Here is a 21760-nt window from a genome sequence, read left to right as displayed (position 1 = left end):
GACAGAAACCTTGGCAAAATACTGGCCAATATATATTGGCAAAATATATATATCTAACAAAGAACTGGTGGCAAGGCTATCTAAATAATGCCTGTAACTCAGAAACTACATAGACACCACACATACCCATTAGATTGGTTAAATTTTTATTTTTATCTTACTTTTATTTATTTTTATTATTTTTAAAGTTTATTTACTTATTTGAGAGAGACAGAGACAGTGTGAGGGAGGGAGGGGCAGAGAGAGAGGGAGAGAGAGAATCCCAAGCAAGCCTCAGGCTGCCAGCACAGAGCCCGACATGGGGCTGGAACACACAAACACACGAGATCACGACCTGAGCCGAAACCAAGAGTCGGACACTCAACCGACTAGGCCACCCAGGCGCCCCAAGATTGGTTAATTTTTAAAAATTGATCATGCCAAGTGTTGGTAAAGATGTAGAGCAACTAGAAATCTTATACACCATTCAACAGGGGGATGTAAAATGGCACAACCACTTTGGAAAATAGTTTGGCAGTTTTTTAAGAAGTTAAACATTCACCTACCAAACAACTCAGTCATTCCACTCCTACAGTTTTACTCATGAGAAATGGAATTTATGTCCACGCAAAGACATGTACATAAATATTCATAGCAGCTTTATTTATAATAGCCCAAAACTAGAAATAATCCAAACATCAATAGTTAGGTGAATGTATTACTAAATTGTGGTAATATATATATTATATATTTCATATTATATATTTTATATATATTATATATGTAATATATATTATATATTTATATATTATATATATATATAATTCTATATATATAGTATATAGAATTATATATATTCTATATAATGGAATAGTACCTAGCAATAAAAAGAAGTGGCTAATTGATACACATGTCAATGTGGAAGAATCTCAAAATCATTCTCAAACGGAAGGGTTGTGCAACACCTCAGGGTGTTGTCCCTCAGAATCTAAGCAAAAGCTCAAGACAGGGAAGCACTTATGTAAAAAAGATCTGTGGAACTGGCTTTTGTCTAATGAAGTGAATCCCAGTAAGATTTGCAGAAACCTACATGATTTTCGAAAGAAATATATACGCAGAAACATAGCCAGGTTGAACCAAAAGGGACACAGACAATCCTAATTGAAAAGAAATGGCTGGACTCTAAAATTCTACTGCCAGGAAGCAGGCTGAGAAAATTCTTTCCTCCCTTCCTTCCTGCCCTCCTTTACTTGCTAGACAGGTTGATTCTAATGTTCGTATGGAAAAATAAACAAGCAAAACTAGATAGAAAAATACTGACAAAAGCAAAGTATTTAAGGGAACTAGCGCTCCAAAATAATAATTCATATTATGAATATGTTTATAATAATTAGACTAGCAAGAATAAGAATTGGATGCAAGCACATATAAAAATGTAGCACGTCATAGAAGTGACATTTTAAATTGGTAGCAAAAATAAAGATTTTCGATAAATGGTGTTGGAGTAAGGAAGGAGTTATTTGGAAAAAAATAAAGTTAGAGCCACACTTTGCAGTGTAATATGAGTGAAATCCAAGAGGATTAAAATATTTAACTAAAAATTAAACCATAAAAGTACTTAAAAATTCTGGTATCACTTCTTATGAAATAATTGATAAACCTAGTTAGATAAAAAATAAGAAATTTCTACATCATGAGCCACTATAAATAAAATCAAAATGCAAACAAAAAACGGGAAAATATTCTAGAGCCATATTATAGATAAAACATTAATCTCCTTAAAATACACAAGGTTCCCCAAATCAATACAATGTTAGTAGCCTAATTTTTTTTTTTTAACGTTTATTTATTTTTGAGACAGAGAGAGACAGAGCATGAACAGGGGAGGAGCAGAGAGAGAGGGAGACACAGAATCTGAAACAGGCTCCAGGCTCTGAGCAGTCAGCACAGAGCCCGACGCGGGGCTTGAACTCACGGACCGCGAGATCGTGACCTGAGCCAAAGTCGGACGCTTAACCGACCAACCCACCCAGGCACCCCTAGTAGCCTAATTTTTTAAATGGCTAAGGCTATGAATAATTGTCTCCAATGAGGAAAAAAAGATGGTTCCTAAGCATTTGGAAAGACAACCTTACTCAGAAAAGAAATGCTAATTAAACGTAACCTTAAATGTCACTTTTAACCTATCAGTTGTGCAATCATCCTTAAGTTTGGTAACACACTAAACAAGAAAATGTACAAGGTCACAGGCACTTTTGTACTCTGTCAGTGGAAGTGTTCATAGGTGTTAACCTCTGTGAAGGGCAATCTGACAATATTCAATTACAAATGTACATACAAATAGTATGTAAATTACTATTTGTACATTATGATACGTATTCAAGCTACAGTGTTAAGTGATAAAAGGAAGTTGCAAGAGAGTATGTGCACTATGAAACTTCGTACAAAAAAGAAAAAGAATACACACATACACAAGATACACATATTGGCTTACAGTTTAATGCAATTCCTCAGGGGAGGTGTGCACATGAGGCATATTTAATGCCTCTGGGAAGAGGAATTGTCATAGCAGGAAGACTATGACAAAGTTTAACCTCTGAATTTGGAGCCATGTGACTATATTACCTATGTAAATTTTAAAAAATTAAAAAATTTTTAAAAAAGTACATGATAACATTTTTTTAATTCAAAAGACTCCAAGTTTTAGAACTAATAAGAGAATTCAGTAAGGTTACAGGATACAACATCAATAGTGTTCTATGCACTCATGGTAGCCAAGGTGAAACACGGTAAAAGAAAAATGACCCCCTTAATAATGACAACAGCAACAACAAAAAAAGTTAGGTGGTACCTATATGTTGTGAATAAGACTACAAAAATGCTGAAGGATATTTTATGAAAAGACATAAAGAGATGCAAGCTATACTATATTCATGGATGTTCAGATTTATGATCATAAAGATGTCATCCTATAAATTACTCAACAAATGTAATGTCATTGTCATCAAAATCCCAACAAAGCTTTTCATGACACTTTACAATAAAATGCAAAGATGTATGTGTTAAGTATATCTTAAGGCAACAATAGCTAAGATAACTTTGAAGAAAAAGATATGGAGACAAGAAGGTATGAAACTAGTCCTACCACATACCAAGAGATATGGTAAATGCACAATAATTTAAGACAGAACATCACTCCTGCAGAGATAGGAAACAATGCCATTGGAAAAGAACAGAGAGCCTGGAAACAAACCCACATGTGTAGTAAAACTTGGTCTCCTTAGCTAGGTCTCTGAGACTATTGTTCAAGTCTCAACAACAGCATTTTCACTTTCTACCAGCGCTTCACTCAGGCATCTGGATAGGACCTACTTACGTATCATCATCGTCCGATCTTGGTTGTTCCTCATCTACTTCAATGCCAGGGGCCATTCCCACATTTCCCTCATCTTCTCTAGGAAGCCATTGTTTTAATGTTCCCACTGTTAAAGAAATAAGAGAGATTAAAACATCCCAGCCTATATACCCAATGAGGGGTATACCCAAATCCTGTATTGAACATCAACCATAAAGGTAAAGCCTTTGAATCATTTCCATTAAATCAGAGAATATGACAGGAATGACAAGTGACATCCCAACAATCGCACATTGTCTGAAGGTGGTAGGCAACACAAGACCAGAAAGAGAAGTGAGAGGAATCAGGATCAGAGATGAAGAGACAAGGGGCGCCTGGGTGGCTCAGTCAGTTAAGTGTCCAACTCTTGATTTCGGCTCAGGTTGTGATACCACGGTTGTGGGGTTGAACCCCGTGTCCAACTCTTCCCTGACAGCTCCGAGCCTGCTTGGGATTCTCTTTCTTCCTCTCTCTCTGTCCCACTTCCCCTCCTCTCTCAAAATAAATAAACTTAAAAAAGAGAGAGAGATGAAAAGACAAAATACTCCCACTTTGGGGATAGATGCTTTGATTGTATAGAAAATTTAAGAAAATCTTCTATTGTAAAAACTTAAGATTTGCCATTTTTATTGGATCACACTACTCTTCATCCACTGATTATAAGATGCATTATTATTTCACACACCAATAGCAAAGAAAATGTTACTGACAAAATGACAAAATGATTCCTTAGCCCTTAGAATTTATATTTTATAAACATAAACTATTATAAGAACTTTTAGTCCTTTCTAAGCATACATTTTAAATATTGTATCAGTCTTGTATATTCCTAAAAAGGAAAATATAAGTTAAACAAATTGAATAACATATAATTAAAATGCCTCACATTCAGAGTATTACTCCTCTGAATTATTTTTTTATATTATCAATCAAAATTTTTGGATCCTGATTCAGAGATACCATAATAAAATGATTTAGGAGACAATTAAGATATTCTGAATTATTCTTTCATTAATGCCTGTGTTTTCTAAATTATGATAAGAAGCACGTAACATAAATTTACCCTCTTAACAAGTTTTAAGTGTACAGTATTGTTAACTATATGCACACTGCTGTATAAGAGATTTCTAGAACTTTTTCATCTTGCATGGCTGAAACTCTAAAGAAGACCCCATTCTCCCTCTCCCCTGCCCCTGGAAATCACGATTCTACTTTGTTTCTAAGAGTCTGACTTCTCTAAATACCTCACACAAGTGGACTCATTCAGTGTTTGTCTTTTTGTGACTGGCTTATTTCACTTACATACTGTCCTCAAGTTTCACCCATGTTGTAGCATACGACGTGATTTCTTTCTTTCCTTTTCATGGCTGAATAATATTCTATGCTATGAATATGCCTCATTCTCCTTACCCGTTCATCCAGTGATGGACATTCCAGGTTGCTCCCACATCTTGACTATAGTGAATACTGCTACAATGAACACGGATGTGCAAAAATATCTCTTCGTTCTTTTGGACATACACCCACAAGAGGACTTGCTGCATTATATGGAAAATCTATTTAAATTTTGTTTAGGAACCTCCATATGCTTTTTATTATGGCTGCACTATCTTACAATCTCACCAATAGTGCATAAGGGTTCTAATTATTTCGCATCAACGCTTATTTTCTGTTTTGTTTTTTGTTATTGTTGCTGTTTTTGTTGTTGTTGTTGTTTGGCTAGCAGTCATCCTAACAGATGTGAAATGATATCTCTGTGTGGTTTTTATTTGAATTTCCCTGATGATGAGTGATGTTGAGCATCTTTTCATATGCTTATCATTGATGTCTAGGCTTTTTTCCTGCATAACTTCAACCTTGGTGCGATCAATAGCAATGTTGAGACATATTTTCTTAAAATCTAAAACACTAAAATGGTTTACAAAAAAATTTAAAATGCTGGCTTCCTAAGCTGGCTTTAAAACTATAAAGGCTTAGCCTCCGTTTGACTCCCACTTTGGGAATTTTGTTATACATGTCTACATCAGTTAGCTTTTCCAGAATAAACCACCACGTAACTTAGTGGTTTAAAACAGTAACCATTTATTTAGGTCACTACCCTGCCGTTAGGCAGCTCGGACTGGGCTTCGCTGGCTGGCTCTTCTGGTCTTGGTTGAGCCCAATCATGCATGTGCGGTCACTTGCCAGGCCAGCTGGAGGCTGGCTGGCCTACTGTGGCCTCTCTTGGGTGGCTTGCCTCTCTTTTCCACATGGTCTCTTCATTTTCCAGCAGGCCAACTGGAGGGAGTTGAGAGATAGACAGAGTTCCAAAAAAAAAAAAAAGAGCAGCAGTGCCTTGAATACTCAGATTTGGCACACCACCACTTCTACTCATCCTACCCGCCGAAGCAAATTACAAAGGCCAATTGATATTTAAGGGGAAAGAAAAAAAGAAAGCCATTTAATGATGGAGAAGCTGCAAAGTCATATTGAAAAGGGCACAGATACAGGGAAGAGTGAAGGACTATGCCCATTTTGGGAGCCCACCATAACCTACGTCTCCCACACGTCCTCTGCAACCATCTGGTTCCTAGGGGTCTAAACAGTGTTTCACGTTAGTCTCCAGGAAAAAAATCCCACCCACTGCTAACAAGTGGGATTAGAAATAGTAACTTTTCTCGAAAGGTGAAATTAAAAACAAAGTGTGGCTTTTTCTCTCTGGTAAACTATTCACGTACATAACTACAAGTAGAAATTTCACCACACTGTAATCAAATATTTACCTATTTTTAATCAATATGTTTCATCCCAAATCATAGCTTATATTGTTTCCTAAAGTGCACTATAAAATAAACGAACTGATTGATACATATCATCTATGAGGTTGTCTGGCTGATTAATAGCAGCCTGAATATTCCACTTGGTATGGGATTCATAGTTTTTGGTTTCCTGTTTTAGGAAGACAATTTTAGCAGGCTTTTATTTTTTGTTTAACAAGAGAGAAGAAAGAATGACTATAGCTAACTGTAGAAATGTAAATCAGCTGTTATCAGGATGTGCAACCATGATGTTACCAAGGCAACTCTGTGGCCTGAAAATTTACACAAGAAACATGGAGGTTACCTTCCCACCAAGGATCCCCTTGGAGTGGTTAAATGATAAACAAAATTACTGACCTGAATTAATTATGCACATGTAAAAAAAAAAAAAGTACTTGTCCTCATCTAAAGAGTGTAGCTTTTATTAGTAAGAGTCATTGAAAAGGATTTTATGAAAGTCTTGCTATCTCAAAGTGAGGATAAATTAAACACGTAGTTGATAAAGTTTCATTTTTTAATGGAATGCAGGGCTAGAAGCATGAAAGAAATTGGAAGTTTAAGCTAAAGACTGATGAAGGGTATATGAAAAATGCTTAAATGTATGACCAATAGCTAATCCTTACAAGCCTTTATAAACTGTGTCTATTATACCTGCAATCAAAGTTAGTAAAACTTACACATTCAGAAAGCCTTCATGAAGATTCTATACAGCCATAAGAATTATTTCTCACATTGTAATTTCCCTCTCCAACTTGACGGCCATACAAATATTGGTAATTACATGCCCTTGCATAAAGTTATACTAAAGCTGTGCTGTGGTTTTATGTTCATTCACAAAGACTATGGCCATCTACTAAGTTCTAGGCACTAGGGATAGAGAGACAAAGCAGAGTGGTAATCAAGACAAAGCTCTCATAAGCTTATAGTCTAGGGAGGAAGATAGTAAGAATAAGAAATTAAAGTGAACTTTAGTTTTATGATCAGACAATTATAGTGTCTCGTGGGGTATTAAGCGGGGAAGCCAAACCTAGAGGCAGGCAAGGGAAACATGCTTAGATATTTTCTCAATCATTTAAAGCAGTGGCTCCCCGTCAGTGGGACTCAGGCAGTAGTTTGAGACCCAGGTTTTTCATAGCAATCATAAAAATGCACATAAATTCACGACAGCATCTTTTTTATGACATGAATTCAAACAATAAATATAATGATGAAAGGTCAATATTGCATGCGTTTAACAAATAATTTGAGCGTGAATGAATTTAAGTGTCAGACCGAATGAATGTGAAATTGTCAGAAGCAGCTAAGAGAAAAGGTGGGGAGACTGTAGACAAACTTGAGGACTTCCTAGAATTTTTTGGATTAAAGAGAAACATATTAATATAGATACAGGGTCTTCCACTCACTCATGCAAAAGAGCATTCAAGGTTCGACTTTATTTCAGACCCCTTTACAAAAAGCCCCATTGGGTACTATAGGGAAAAGAAGGAAGAGAAGGGTAACTGCTGATGAAACACACTGACAGAAATGGTAGGAGGTTCATCAGAGGGAAATCTTGCAGGAGGTATAATTCTGATCAAAGAGGCAGGCATTCCAAACCAAGGGAGGAATATATGATGGTGGAGAAACGCAAGCAAACCTTGGCATTGCAACAGGCCGACCTGATCTTTAAGGTGCTTAGAATCCACAAAGAGACTGGATTTTATTCTGGGGGTAAGAGAGAATCTTGTGCAAGATTTTAAGCTGAAAAGAGATTTGGTCTTTTTTAGGAGGAGGATTATCAGGCAGGAGTGCAAAGGGTTGAGCTGAAGGAAGAAAAGATGACCAGAGACAGGAAGTCAAGAGGCCACAAGCACTCAGAGCACAGCTGGGGCAGGAGGCGTGTCAACGCCCTGAGCAGGTTGCAAAAGAAAACATCTGCACTCTGCTTTGAATGCACCTGTGGAGCCAAATTCCTATTTCCAATCTCACTTGATAGATCAATTGTTCATACATGCCCAATGTAAAGCCATCTGTGTAAAAATACATGAAGTTCATGAACTAATTAATTAATTAGGCATGACAGACCAAATGAAGGTTTTCTATGACTCTAAGAATCACAGGCACAAATGGAAGCAGAGGCATCATAGCCACCAAGTATGTCCCCACCTCAGTGTCTTGAAAGAGGAACACCATCCTTCCTACCTGGCCTGGGGTCCCAGCCCTTGGCTTCCAGGCCAAACCAGGTCAGCCCAAAGCTTCCTCCTTACCGCCTCCAGTCCCATCCTCAGGGACAACGCTTTTAGGCCAGCACAGAAGGGAAGGGAGCAAACAAACAGGCAATTACATCGCTTTTTATAATTTGAAAGTACTGGAAAGAGAGTCTTAAAGGCAGTTTCTCCCTTTCTCCCTCTCTCTCCTCTTAAGTTTTAAGCAACAGTGTGTCAACTGACAGAAGTAGTAAGAGCGAAGGATTTCAAAGGACTTCTTACACTCAGGGACTCTGGACCCCTCCACTTCTTCTAGATTTTAGTCAAACTGCTTTTCTCAGGGCCTGACACAGACTCGTGTACCTGTATGTCCTTCCCACCTGATACGTTCTTTCTTCTCTACATTCTTGAAGACTCAACTTTCACAAAGATTTCACAAAGTTTGTGAAGTTTAGGCTTCACAAACTGGCCGACTCACTCTTGGGTAGGAAGGTGCCTATCTTACATTATTCTCAAGGTTGTACACATTTTTGCATCGTTCTTTATCAGCCTCTGTTATACCTAGCTTGTATCTATGCCTCCTTACCACCTCAATCTCACCCTGAAACACAGGGTCCCTAACCTCGCACCTGTGCCGAGGCACCTGCCTGCCTATGGCGACTTCCTTGTAGCATTGCACACCTGAGCAAAGACAAAATCCCAAAATAGGAATTGCCTCAAACTTTTGCAAATGATGGTTGGCTTTCCATAAGGTAAACACAAACATAATCTTGCTAAAAATCAGAGGCAAAATAAAAAAACCTTCCCAAAGCCAAGAAACTCTATTATGATGCATTTTCATTGCCTATAGGATAATAATTTGTCTATTGAATAGCTGTCAGAAATATACTGTCAGGTAGAGCTAAGCAAGACCAGCTGATCATCTACAAAGCCACTTGCCCTACTTACTTATTTTCACCAGTTGTCAACTGATTAAAGAAAATTACCCCACTTTTCTCAGAAGCTCGAGTCTTTTGTTAGCAGCATTTGGGATGGGCTCGGACAAAGCAAATCAGCTTCTGCAAAGGCTGAGACCTTTACCGTTCTCTCTCCGGGCTGAAGGTATTTTTATCCCCTTTCTACATTTACAGGTCTCTGACAAAGTTCCTCAGGCGACTGGTTATATTTTTAAAAATAAACTGCATACCCAATTCTCTTTCGTTGGCAGAAAACGAGCTACTTGTTAGACGTGCTGCAGCCAAAGCGTTCATTAAAGCTCCTGGCACTTCGTGCCGCCACTGTTTCCTATTTTCTGGAACGCCTTCGGTCACAATCCCTTGGCCACCTGAAGAGGAAACTGTGTTACTGAAAATAAAAATGTTTCTTCATTTGACTTCTTATAAAATCATGGAATGTTAGAAGGTGACCTAATCCCACCCCTCATGTTACCAGCAAGAAAACAGAGATACAGAAAAGGTTAGTGACTTATGACACATGGCTGATGGGTAGGAGAGTCACTTTTGTGCTTTGTAAACTAGCCACACTGGTATGTTAAAATTTCTATTCCACTTGTTTATTTTAAACTAGGTTTTCCTTCTTATCATCTCATTGGCTTCAAACAGATGAAATTGTATTATGTTTGCAAGCCCCCTCTTGCAAGTTTGAGGACTTTAGTGTTTTTTAATGGTATAAATGTAACTCAACTCACACATTTATAAATGTCTGTGATATAGTTACACATTTCAAGTTATGAAATGGGTATAAAGTTCAGCTCTCCTCCAACCCTATGTTATCAAGAGGAACATAGGAAGTAAGAAAAATCTTCACCACCTGTAAAAATAACACCCAGACTTTGCTGTGAACACCTCCTATGGAAAGACTATGACGGAAGCTCAGATGTAAATGAAGGAATTTAGGTTGGAAATATCATATTCTAAACACTCCTAACATTTCAATAGCACACTGGTTTACAAAGTAATTTTATATGTATTTTTGTACTGCTAACTCTAACCTTTGTGGATAGCCATCATCTTAATTCAGATTTTATTGATGGAAAAAAACCAACCCCTGCAAGAAATTCCAAGGAAGTAATGGGGCTAGCAAGGGAAGGCAAGTCAAGCCAACTGTCCTTCCTTAGACAATCTCCCTCCCCACAAGGAAAGGGGATTCTGGATCTTTCCTCCTTTCTATTCTCATGAACTGGAGTCATCAGTTGTCTAGCATAATTAGCAGGCAAGTTTCTCAGGAGGTGGGGCAGATACCAGAACAATGTCTTTGAAATATATTTGATACCAAATGTATAGGGATTGTACTAAAAGGACTGTGGCATCAAGCTGAGCACCAGCAACAAAGCTGCAGCTTAGGCTTTGTCTCCCCCTGCTGGCAACTTACACTGAACGAGTGTAGATTCCCCACCCAGCAGAGTGGAACAGGTGGAGGTCATGTCACCGGCTGCCATCATCGCCAGGAGAGTCTGAGGAGCTCGTGCGTCCCACTGTCTCCTGTTCTCTGCAGCAGCACCAGTATCTTGAATGAACAACTCTGAGTATGAGAAAATGACTCGTTATTTTAAAAGCAGTCAAAGTGCAACTAATTGTACCAAACAGTACTCAGGAACCCTGGAGGCAGTCCATCAGCTGGTACACTCAAAAACAGAGAAATGACCACCTCATTCGAACACAGATTGTTACAGACTGAATGCTTGTGCCCAGTCTCCACCCCAGATTCCTATGTGGAAACCTAATGCCCAATGTGATGATATTGGGAGGTGGGGTTTTCCAGGGCGGGGGCGGGGGGAATGATGAGGTCATGAGGGTGGAGCCCTCATGAATGGGATTAGTGCTCTTATAAAAGAGACCCCGCAGAGCTCTTCACCCTTTCTGCTAAGTGAGGACACAGTGAAAACATGGCACTGGGCCCTCACCAGACACCAACTCTGCCAGCACCAAGATCTTAGACTTTCCAGCTTCCAGAACTGTGAGAAATAAATGTTTATAAGCCACTGAGTTAATGGCATTTTGTTATAGCAGCCCAAACAGACTAAGGCATACATCATAACTTACAAGACTGAAATTTTAAACAGGCTTACGAGCTGTTCCATTTTTATTAGTAATATTTGATTGACTAGCCAATATATCCAAATGTTAGTAAATATTAGTGACAAGAATGGACAAATTCCTTGAGGTACTTCTGAGCATTTTACTTCAGTCAGTTTCCATGGAAATGCATTCAGTTCTGTTATCTTAATTTAAAAATCTTTTTATTTACTACTATGTTTCACTATAGGAAATATGAAAATCAGATAAGTAGAAAAAAATAAAAGTTACCCATAATCTCACCGTCTAGAGACTATTAAAAATTTAAAAATTTCTCCTTGAATATAGATTCTGTGTTTTGAAACAAAAACGGGCCTCACACTATGCGTAACCTTCAGAACTTACTCTTTTCAATGAGTAACATATCATAGTTTATTAGCTACTCTTCTATATGCCCATTTTAAAGCAAATATAGTATTGTTTTGTAGATGTATTAGAATTCTTTGTAATTGGATGTTTAGTTTGCTAGTAAGTTTTCACTTTTATAAATAATACTATAATGAGATCATCGTAGCTAAATGTTTGTGGACATTCATGATTATTTACCCTAGAAAAACTACAGAAGGTGACAATTCTAGGAGCTAGATTATTTGCTTTACCAAAGCTTTTCACTGCTAACGTGGACTCTATTACTAATTTGCTCATGATTGTTTTCCATGTATTTTGAATAGTTTTCCCTAACCAAAAAGAAAAACACCTATATTTTCTCTTACTTCTTTTTCTTTTTTTGTTGTTGTTTTAAATTCTAGTTAGTTTACAGTGTAATATTAGTTTCAGGTATACAATGTAGTGATTCAACACTTCCATACATCACCCAGTGCCCATCACAAGTGCACTCTTTAATCCCCGTCACCTACTTAACCCTTCCCCCCAGCCCCCTCACCTCTGGTAACCATCAGTTTGTTCTCTATAGTTAAGAGTCTGCTTCATGGTTTGCCTTTCTCTCTCTCACTTTCCCAGTGCTCATTTGTTTCTTAAATTCCACATATGAGTGAAATCGTATATTGGTTTTTCTCTGATTTATTTCACTTAGGATAATATTCTCTAGCTCTATCCATGTTGTTGCAAATGGCAAGATTTCATTCTGTTTGATGGCTGAGTAAAATTCCACTGTGTGTGTGTGTGTGTGTGTGTGTGTGTGTGTGTGTGTGTGTGTGTGACATCTTCTTTACCCATTCATCAGTTGATGAACACTTGGGCTGTTTCCATAGTTTGGCTATTGTAGAAAATGCTGCTATAAATAGTGGGATGCATATCTCTCTTTGAATTAGTATTTTTGTATTCTTTGGGTAAATACCTAGTAGTGCAATTGCTGGGATATTTCTATCTAATAGGACTAGATCTGTTTTTCACTTTTTGAGGAATCTCCATACTGTTTTCCAGAATGGCTGCACCAGTTTGCATTCCCACCAAAGGGTTCCCCTTTCTTTCACATCCTCGCCAACATCTGTTGTTTCTTGTATTGTTGATTCCAGCCGTTCTGACAGGTGTGAGGTGACATCTCATTGTGGTTTTGGTTTGCTTTTCCCTGATGATCAGTGATGTTGAGCATCTTTGTCTGTTGGACATCTGTCTGTCTTCTTTGGGAAAATGTCTATTCATGTCTTCTGCCATTTTTTAATTGGATTATTCATTTTTGGGGTACTGAGTTTTATAAGTTCTTTATATGTTTCAGATACTAACCCTTTATCGGGTATGTTATTTGCAAACATCTTCTCTATTCCATAGCTTTCCTTTAGTTTCAATTGTTTGTTTAACTTTCTAATATATATCTTCATTTTTTACATATAAATTCTTTGGCTTTTTAAATTTTTATTTTCATTTTGTTGTATCATTATATAGGGTCTGACTTCACAACTTTCCCCCAAATTGTTAACTGATTGGCCTAGCAACATTTATTTGATTGAGCCTTTCTTTCCCACTAACTTGTGATATAACTTTCAGCATATGCTAAGTTATTATCCATACTCAGATTTGTTTCTAAACTATTTCTTCTTTTCACTGCTTTATCTATTCTGATGCTAGTATCATAGTCTTTCAATGACTATAATTTATAGAATATATTTTGACATTTGAAAGCCATATGTGCCCCTTCGAATCTCCAACATTCTCCAAACTGCCAAGATGGTCTCATCTTTTTGTCGTTTTGATTGAAACTGACAAAATCCATATATATATTTGGAAAGAATATTTCTAATATAGAACAGTGTTATTTCTCCCCATTTACTCAAGTGATCTTTAACTACCTCAGTAAGGTTTTATAATGTTCTTCACATGCTCTGCAAAACCCTTATAAAGTTTATTCCTAAATTATATATGTGTACACACACACACACTTGCTGTTGTTACTGGAAATGAGATCTGAAAACTAAATGAGAAAAATACTTGCGATACATATTATAGGTAACGCTTTAACTTCAAGAGTCTTATAAAGCGAAAAATAAATGCCATTTTCAGTGGATAAATGAATGAAAGATGAAAGCACATAATTCACAAGAGAAATATGGATGATCAAAACATATGGGAAAAAATTTTCAACCTGAATTATAATTACAGGAATGCAGAGAAGTTTAAAGACCATTTTCTGTACCCAACTGAAATCTCTTTAATCTAAAAAAAAAGGCAGCTACATCTTGTGAGACCTACAACTTACAGTCTCCTCTTTCCAGAAAATTTATGCAATGCAAAGAATAACCTTGGAATTTGTCCCTTCCTCTGCAACTTTCGCTCAGGCTACTATAGGATCCTGACGGCCAAACCTATAGGTTCTTATTCAACCCACTTCACTTAGCCTTTCCAGTTGATGCTGCCAACCCTGCACCTCCTTCTAGAACTTTCCTCTTTTGGCTTCACTCTCTCTGTATTTTTCCAAAACTTGTCTAAACATCGTTAGGGTCTGTCCCAAGCTCTATTTCCTTCTCACTCTAGTCCCTCTGCCTAGGTATTTTCGACCATCGTTAAGGTGATTATGATAATACCGTGTGTAAACTATGGAGACTCTGACTTGTCCAAGAGCTTCAGTCTTCCACAGCTAGCATCTTCTAAGCATCTCCAGCCGAGGCTCAGAAAGACCTAAACCTCAATGTGTCCCAAATCTAGAGCGTGATACTATGTCCACTCACCTCCCTCAGCGCGATGTGTGTGCCTATTTGGCTGGTAACAGCCTCATCCACCTGAATTGGAAAACTGGGAGGATCCTTGACCTCCTTCTCTTCCTCAACCGCCACACTCAGGGGTTCACACTTCGGTGTCTATTGTCACCGCACCGCTCTGGCCTGTGCACCTGTCACTTCACACCTGAGCTATTTGTCTCCTGCCTGCAGTCTGGCCACTTACATGCACACCATCCTTACACTGCAGCCAGCCCGGTCTTTCTCCATCACAAAGAGCATTTAATTCCCTTTGGTTGAAGGTCACCATACAGGAAAAGCCCAAGCTCTTTAGCATGCCAAGCTCTGTAGGAGCGGGTACCTCCCTGACTCTCCAGCCAGCTGGCACTGTAATGATGATTAGTATTTGGGCTCAGAAAACATGTTTTGTCCCCCCTCTCTTTGGCTCGATGCTACTGAGATGTCGAGGGCAGACTCCATTTTCATTCATCGCTGAGATCCTTACCACCTCGCACGGTCTGTGCACATGGAGATTCTCAGCAAGATGCCTACTGAACTGAATAAAGGTTTATTTTCTGGAATCACCTGGACATGAGGTGAAGTGTATTATTCTAGGAAGAAGACCCCCAAGCCAAGCGAAGGCACGTAAATGCTCACACAGCTGTAAGGGAAGAGGGGTGCTCCAGGAGGCTGCACGCATCCCATCATCAGTGGTAGGAAAGAGGGGTGCTGGGGCAGGAAAGGTGGGTGAGCACAGGCTCAGGTCCCACAATGTTAAACAGGATACTATGTGGAATGGACTGTGAGGAATCCTGTAAGCATTATCCAGAAAAAGTTTAAGTAGAAGAGTCATATAGCAAGATAACTCCGGCAGCTATTTCGAGAATGAAGGGGAAAATACTAGAGAAAAGAAGGACACATAAGAGAATAAGGCAGGGCAGTGAGGCACAGGAAAAAGACAAGTTAGAAATAGCATTTATGAAGCACCTACTATGTGCCAGGTACTCGATATATCACATTTCACTTTTGTCCTCACAGTAAGCCTGTGTGGCAAGTACTATTATCCCCGTTCCTAGGAGGAAGCTGAGGTTCAGAGCACTGTAGTCATTTGTGAAAGGTCACACAGTCAGAAAGTGGCAGTGGCAGCTCGGATCCAAACTCCACGCATTCACTATCTCGCCACACTGCTGAGAGACGACCGGGCCCTAAACCGGTGGCCGAGGGGCTGAAGGAAGAGGAAAACTCCAGAGACGTCTCAGAGGAGAACCCAGCGCGGTGTGCAGCAGGAACGGTCAGCCTGATGCTGGCAGTCCCCACAATAAAGGATGGCTGGGAAGGAAGAGCTCCAAAATTCAAGTGACAACTGATGAATCCGAGAGGCTAGTGGGACTTGTCCAAGGAACAGTCCAGCAGACAATGAGAACGTGGGTGGTGTGGAGCTGCCGGCTGGGGGCAGGTGCCTAAGGAGACAGCACAGAGCAGGTACAAAGGGCTGGGTCCCTGGGGGCAGAGGAGCCAGGGCTCTGCCAGCTAGGGCCCATGGAGCGGAGCAGGGCAGGTGACACGGAGTTGCAGGTGAGCGAAGAGAGGGACGGTGATGGATCGCCAACAAAACGTTCTTTCTCATCTACGGCTTTCAAGAGCCACAACACGTACCTGCTTCTGGACAACAGAGTTTTTCAAATGCTTTGTCTGTATAATCTTCATATTCCTTAAGCTTCATGTCATCCTCAAAGGTCAAAGTTTCATTTCGCACATCCGTTACCTAAAGCAATTCCACAGTGTTTCATGACAAATAAGCCATATTTTTTGGAAAGAAATACGTTGAAAATTTTTTGTGTGTGTTCTCAGTAACAACATTTACCAAGGCATGTGAGAAGTATTCAACATATGTATATTAAACAAATAAGTTAGTAGCATTTTAAAACTGGAACTATGTTGGAACAAGATAGAAACAGGAATGTTTTTGTTTCTTCTCCTCCTTTCTCAACAGCGACAAGCACCAATCATAGGGCAACTTGATTTTATCCAGACTTCCTGCCTTGAATTCTATCCTCCTGCAGTTCCATTCTATAGAACTCTCAAGGTTATCTCATCCACGCCCTGCTTTAAGTGCACAATGTTCCCAATCAGGTCCCTAAAACTGCTCCTAATACTCCACAAACAATACTAAAATGATCACTCTGTTTTAAGCACATCAAAGCATCGAGTAACAAAGGGTGAAGAACCCTGACAGATAACACTTTTTTTTTACTCTCTTCCTTTATACTAACAGGCCAGCTTTGGCACCTGTCTTCATAGAAGTGCCGTGGATGTACCACTCCAGCCCTGAAATAGGTCCCCGGATCTGCCCCCTCTGGTCCCCATAGGGCTGGGACGCTAAGACACCTAGTGGTTAAAGAGAAGTGAGTATTAACTATCACCACTCTAAGAAGTCTCTATGTGGCAAAATGCTAATAAAAATCTGAAAGGTAATTGGAGCACAGAGGATTTTTAGGGCAGGGAAACTATTCCGTATGGTACCATAATGATGGATACGTGTCGCTGTATGTCTGACAAAACCCACAGAATGTACAGAACCAAGAGTGAACCCTAATGTGAACCAGGGACTTTGGGTGATTATGATGTGCCCATCTAGGTTTATCAGGTATAACAAATGTTCCACCCCGGGGCGGGGAGGGGGGTAGGCTGTGCATGTGTGGAACCAGGAATGGATGGGAAATCTCTGTACCTTCTGTTCATTTTTGCCATGGACCCAAAAACGCTCTAACACATGAAGTCTGTTCAAAACAAAAAAATCTAAAAGAAATGATAGCATTAAAAATTTTGCAGCTAATGAAGAACATGAATGAAAGAAATTAAGTATCAGACGTGATATAGCTCCTATGTGTTTACACGTAACTTTTGGTAATTTAAAAGGCAGAGTTAGTGAAGGTGAAATGGAGACACAAATCAGTTGATTCTGATTTTTGTGAACAGGTCTGGTAAAAAGTGGGATTAAAAAAGATGTTGAATACAAGTAATAAAATGAAGTTTGAGTTTATCGTATTCGTGCATTTGTCACTATGTCAATGAGAGCCCAAGTGCATAACTGAGATTTATCCAAAAATCAGCAGAAACTTATCAATAACTAATTAAGACCTAAAAGAAATGTGCACTGTTTCAGGATATCTGCTCAATGTTTTAGGTAAGTATATTAGTTGTTGACTATAATTAAGTCTTCTATTTTAATTTGGCAAGGACAAACAGTTCATATTATGAGAAAATAATTCCTTTACAAGAGAAAAGTAAATTAGATTGGAATAATCCATCTAAGGGAATAATCTCAATGAAAAAAAGAATGGTAAGATAAAAAGCCTTTTGGAAGACTCATTTGAACACCAGAGTTCCTTCTAGGAAGACTTAAGAAAATTCTCCCTATGGCCTATTGAAAATCTTCATTAAATGTGCTATTGAGACACTCATTTTTCTCATACCTATTAATGGAAATAAATACTTAATGGCATACCTCTTCCTCTTGGAGGGTTTTTTCATCAGAAATACATTGGTTTAAACTAATTTCAAATTTCACTCCTCTCTAGAAGAAAGCAAGGAAAATAATGTTAGTTTAGCAATCTAATAAAAGTGTTAAAATTACAACTCCTATTTGACATTACAGATACTTAAAACCGTTAGCTGAACATCACAAAATAAGGCAATTCCATAAAATAGTAGGGGGAAAAGTCCTATAGGCAACCCAGATTGCAAGGTGTGCCCCCCCCCCACAGCGAGCTGTTTAATATGACCCACAAGATCAAATGTTTATTACCTTAGCTTTACAGTTCTGTTCTGGAATGTTACTTTCCTTTATGGTCTGAACTCTAATTTGTTTCAAGTCTCTTTCAATATCCTGCAAGTTTAGAGAAAAATTAAAATCTAGCATTTAACATTGATCAAACAATGATAGTTTCACAACCCCTGAATTCACAGCATGGTCTGTTTACATTACTTGACTTCTGGATTGAATCCAATGATTAATTTGAGCATCAAAACACGCCTTTGTAAAGGAAAATTAATAATAATTCACTAAAAACTTGGACACAACATCCATTAACTTGAAATAGCAATACATTGGACGCTGGCATTGCAATGGCAAAAATTCCATAATGTGGCAATGCTTATCACTCTGGTCCAGTACAACTAATCTAATTCAAGAATATAATTTTGGCTACAGGATCCCTCCCTTAAGAGGCTTACGATTGTAACCAGGAAAACAAGTGCACTGCTCACAATAGTAAAAAGGAAGGAGAGGGCTCTAAAAATTGCTGGGCAATTTCAAAGAAGAGAAGATGACTGTGAAAGTAGATGATGAGACTGTCGAAGGAACAGGTGAGAGGTGAACTGTAAGTACTGGGCTTTCTTGGGATGCAGTCCGGGGCCCTCTGCCCCTCTCTTCCTCAGTGCAGGGTGTTAGCAGTTGCTATGGATTTAAGGGTCCTTATGCAAGGACCCTGAAGTGTGCACCTCCAGGGATGCTCTTTCCTCCCCTCTGAGCGGCAGGCTCACCTACTTAACTGCCTACTTAGCATCATCTTCACCTTGACGTTCATTCCACACATTCACACAGAGAACCCACCATGTGCCGGACACCGTCCTACACATTGGGTTAGTGCGGTGAATGTGACCAAAGATCCCTGCTGACATGGAACTTCCATTTTACTGCAATAACATAGATACTAAATGAGTTCAATTAGCAACCCGTTGCAGAAAGTGCTATGTGCTATGAAGGAAATCAAACAGGGTGACAGCACAGAAAAAGAGGAGAGGAGGAGAGTAATGCAGGAAAAGCCTGTCCTGGCATGTGATGGAATCCCTGGAACGATGTTGCACCTTGCATATATGAAGGTCCGGGGAAAGCATGTTCCGTGTGTGGGGAGCCCTGAAGCAGGCATGGAGTCCCTCAGATTTTCTCCAACTCAGTATGTCCAGAGTACAACCCCCCGCCCCACAACCTTGCTCCCCACTCTTCCCCATCTTAGTAAATGATATTTACTTTTAAGCCAGAAACACAGGAGTCTTTTTGGGGTGTGTGTGTGTGTGTGTGTGTGTGTGTGTGTTTTAATGCTCTCTTCTCTCCGCCATGTTACAGGAGGTCTCTATCATCTCTCCCTTAGAATTCAGTGCTGCCTCATCTGTAGGTACATTGCATACAGCAGGTGTTAGTTTGAATCATTAATCCCTGCTTCCCCTGCAGCCCTGGGAAGGGCACGTTTCTGCCTTGCAATATTACGAACTCTGAAACAGGACTGTGACTTTTGTATCTTACTGATTTTGTGAAGCTGCCTGTCTAGATTTGATTGTGGGGTCTGGTTGTCTCATTTGTACAAGAAGTGTCCTATGGCTTTATTTTCCTCAAAATACAACCATCTTAGACTCCCGAGCCCCATCCCCCCAAGTTGGTTCACGTTAGAGCTCCCGGCATCACGTCGTGGAAGGTCCCAAGCAAAACACTTGGGGAGCCTTTCAGTCTTCACCAACATTGGCCCCCCCTCACCCACCCTTAACCAAGCCCTCGTGGCACCTTGAAGATAAAGGTGAAAGACCTCCCAGAAAGAAAAAAAAAAAACCTTCTTGGGAGCCATTTGATAATTCATCTCTGCCCAGTTCCCTCCTCCCACCAAAAACGTAAGGTTGAAGTAAAGACATTAACCATCAGCTTTCTGACCAAGGTGTCTGAGACACTGATTCGAACACCATCCAGAAAGCTGAACTCTTATACACACACACGAGAGTCCTTCTCACACATGGCTGCACACTAAATCACCCAGCCGGCTTCTGAAAACAGGATGCCTGGGCCCCACCCCAGACCATCTGGGGGTAGAGCCTAGGGGTTGAGTTTTTAAGAACTTCTGCACACAGCTCTCCTGCACAGTGAGGGGTAAGAACTTCCGGCCTAGAGGAGCACCTGGGTGGCTCAGTCAGTTGAGCACTGATTCTTGGTTTTGGCTCAGTTCATGATCTCATGGTTCGTGGGTTAGAGCCCCAAATCGGGGCCTGGAGCCTGCTCCGGATTCTGTGTCTCCATCTCTCTGTGCCCTTCCCCCACACATGCTCTGTCTCTCTCAAAATTAAATAAACTTAAAAAAAAAAAAAAAAAAAAAGAACGCCCAGGCTAGAGCCACCTCACTGGGAAACACATTATCACCTACTAATAACCATCACCTGTACAGGAGCTTCTTCCTGAGGTGCTTCTTGGGGGACGGGCAGGTCACTTTTCTTCACTAAATAGGTTTTATAACTTATTTTTGAGTCCTCCTAAAAATACAAATTACACACAGTCAACAGGAGTGGTTCTCAGTCAGTTCTGAGGTCCACATTGTGAATCGCGGCGTTTTGAGCGGGATCTAGTGAGGAAACGCTCCACTCCCACTGCGCAGGTGCCATCGGCGGGAATGGCTGCACAGCGCTCTCCTTCCCGCTCCTTCCCCCTTCCTCCATCCCCCCACCCAGTGGCCGCCTCAGCATCCCCCACCAACATCTTTCCCCACACGCATCTTTCCTGATCTTTCTAGAAAAGTCTGCTCTCTGTCTTCCTGGACTCAGGTTTCCCATCACAGACCTGCCTTAAAAACAAGGCAGATGATGACTCAAAACTCCCCACCGTTAACCAAGCCTCTGCTCTAGAAAGAACCATCTCCAACCCTCCCCGCTCCAGCTCCCCCAGTCTTGCGTGAACCTCTTTGTGGTTCCTGCAGAATGCCCTCCCCCTCAGCCCTGTCTCTCCAAACTCTGTTCTTCTTCTCAGAGCAGATTAGATCCCACCTCCGTTCTTCCATGAAAACTCTCACGGGGCTCATCTACTCCTGTGCACAAGGCTTAACTATATTCAGTCTTACTCGATCACTGCTCATACATGCCGTATCTTTCCAACTCTTTTGAGGAGAAGTACGTATGTTAGAAGAGTAGAGGTTTCAGAATCAGATATTTAGTCTGCCTGGTAATATCTAAGTGACTTTGGGTGAGTTATTTAACTTCTCTATTATGGGGAGTAAAATGAGATAAAGTGTGTGAAGACCAGTTCAGAAGTCCGTACGTATAACTGAATTGTACCACATGCTCACTTCATTTGTATTAATTCATCTATATGCACTCGGGGGTGGGGAAGAGGGGAAAAAGAAACCAAGTCCAGTAGTGTGGCCGGTTCCGCTCATGAGCATGAGCCGGGGGCCAGCTGTATCCT

General features: G+C 39.9%; 2 protein-coding genes across 4 annotated transcripts in view; one reads left to right on the top strand and one right to left on the bottom strand.

Moving 5' to 3' along the window:
- The window catches only part of ALG11 (ALG11 alpha-1,2-mannosyltransferase), a 33409-nt gene extending 23824 nt beyond the window's left edge, over positions 1-9585 (top strand). For 2 of the 3 annotated variants that reach the window (XR_006210023.1, XR_006210019.1), the window contains one exon: positions 7938-9339. The gene's annotated coding sequence lies outside the window, so the exon portion shown is untranslated. Of the gene's footprint in view, positions 1-7937; positions 9340-9564 lie in introns of those variants that run through there. The other variant, XR_006210030.1, reaches the window with a different exon arrangement.
- NEK5 (NIMA related kinase 5) overlaps positions 1-21760 on the bottom strand; it is a 64841-nt gene that overhangs the window by 10437 nt on the left and 32644 nt on the right. The window contains exons 16-22 of the mRNA XM_007097699.3: positions 20743-20835; positions 18350-18430; positions 18050-18118; positions 16198-16306; positions 10728-10877; positions 9544-9681; positions 3356-3461 (exon numbers count right to left, since the gene is read on the bottom strand). Coding sequence (XP_007097761.3) covers positions 3356-3461; positions 9544-9681; positions 10728-10877; positions 16198-16306; positions 18050-18118; positions 18350-18430; positions 20743-20835 — 746 coding nt within the window. The remainder of the gene's footprint in view (positions 1-3355; positions 3462-9543; positions 9682-10727; positions 10878-16197; positions 16307-18049; positions 18119-18349; positions 18431-20742; positions 20836-21760) is intronic.

The sequence above is a fragment of the Panthera tigris genome, chromosome A1 (assembly GCF_018350195.1).
Source record: "Panthera tigris isolate Pti1 chromosome A1, P.tigris_Pti1_mat1.1, whole genome shotgun sequence".
NCBI lineage: Eukaryota > Metazoa > Chordata > Mammalia > Carnivora > Felidae > Panthera > Panthera tigris.
The sequence above is the reverse complement of the archived record's forward strand: the minus strand, read 5'-3'. Positions and strand labels throughout refer to the sequence as shown.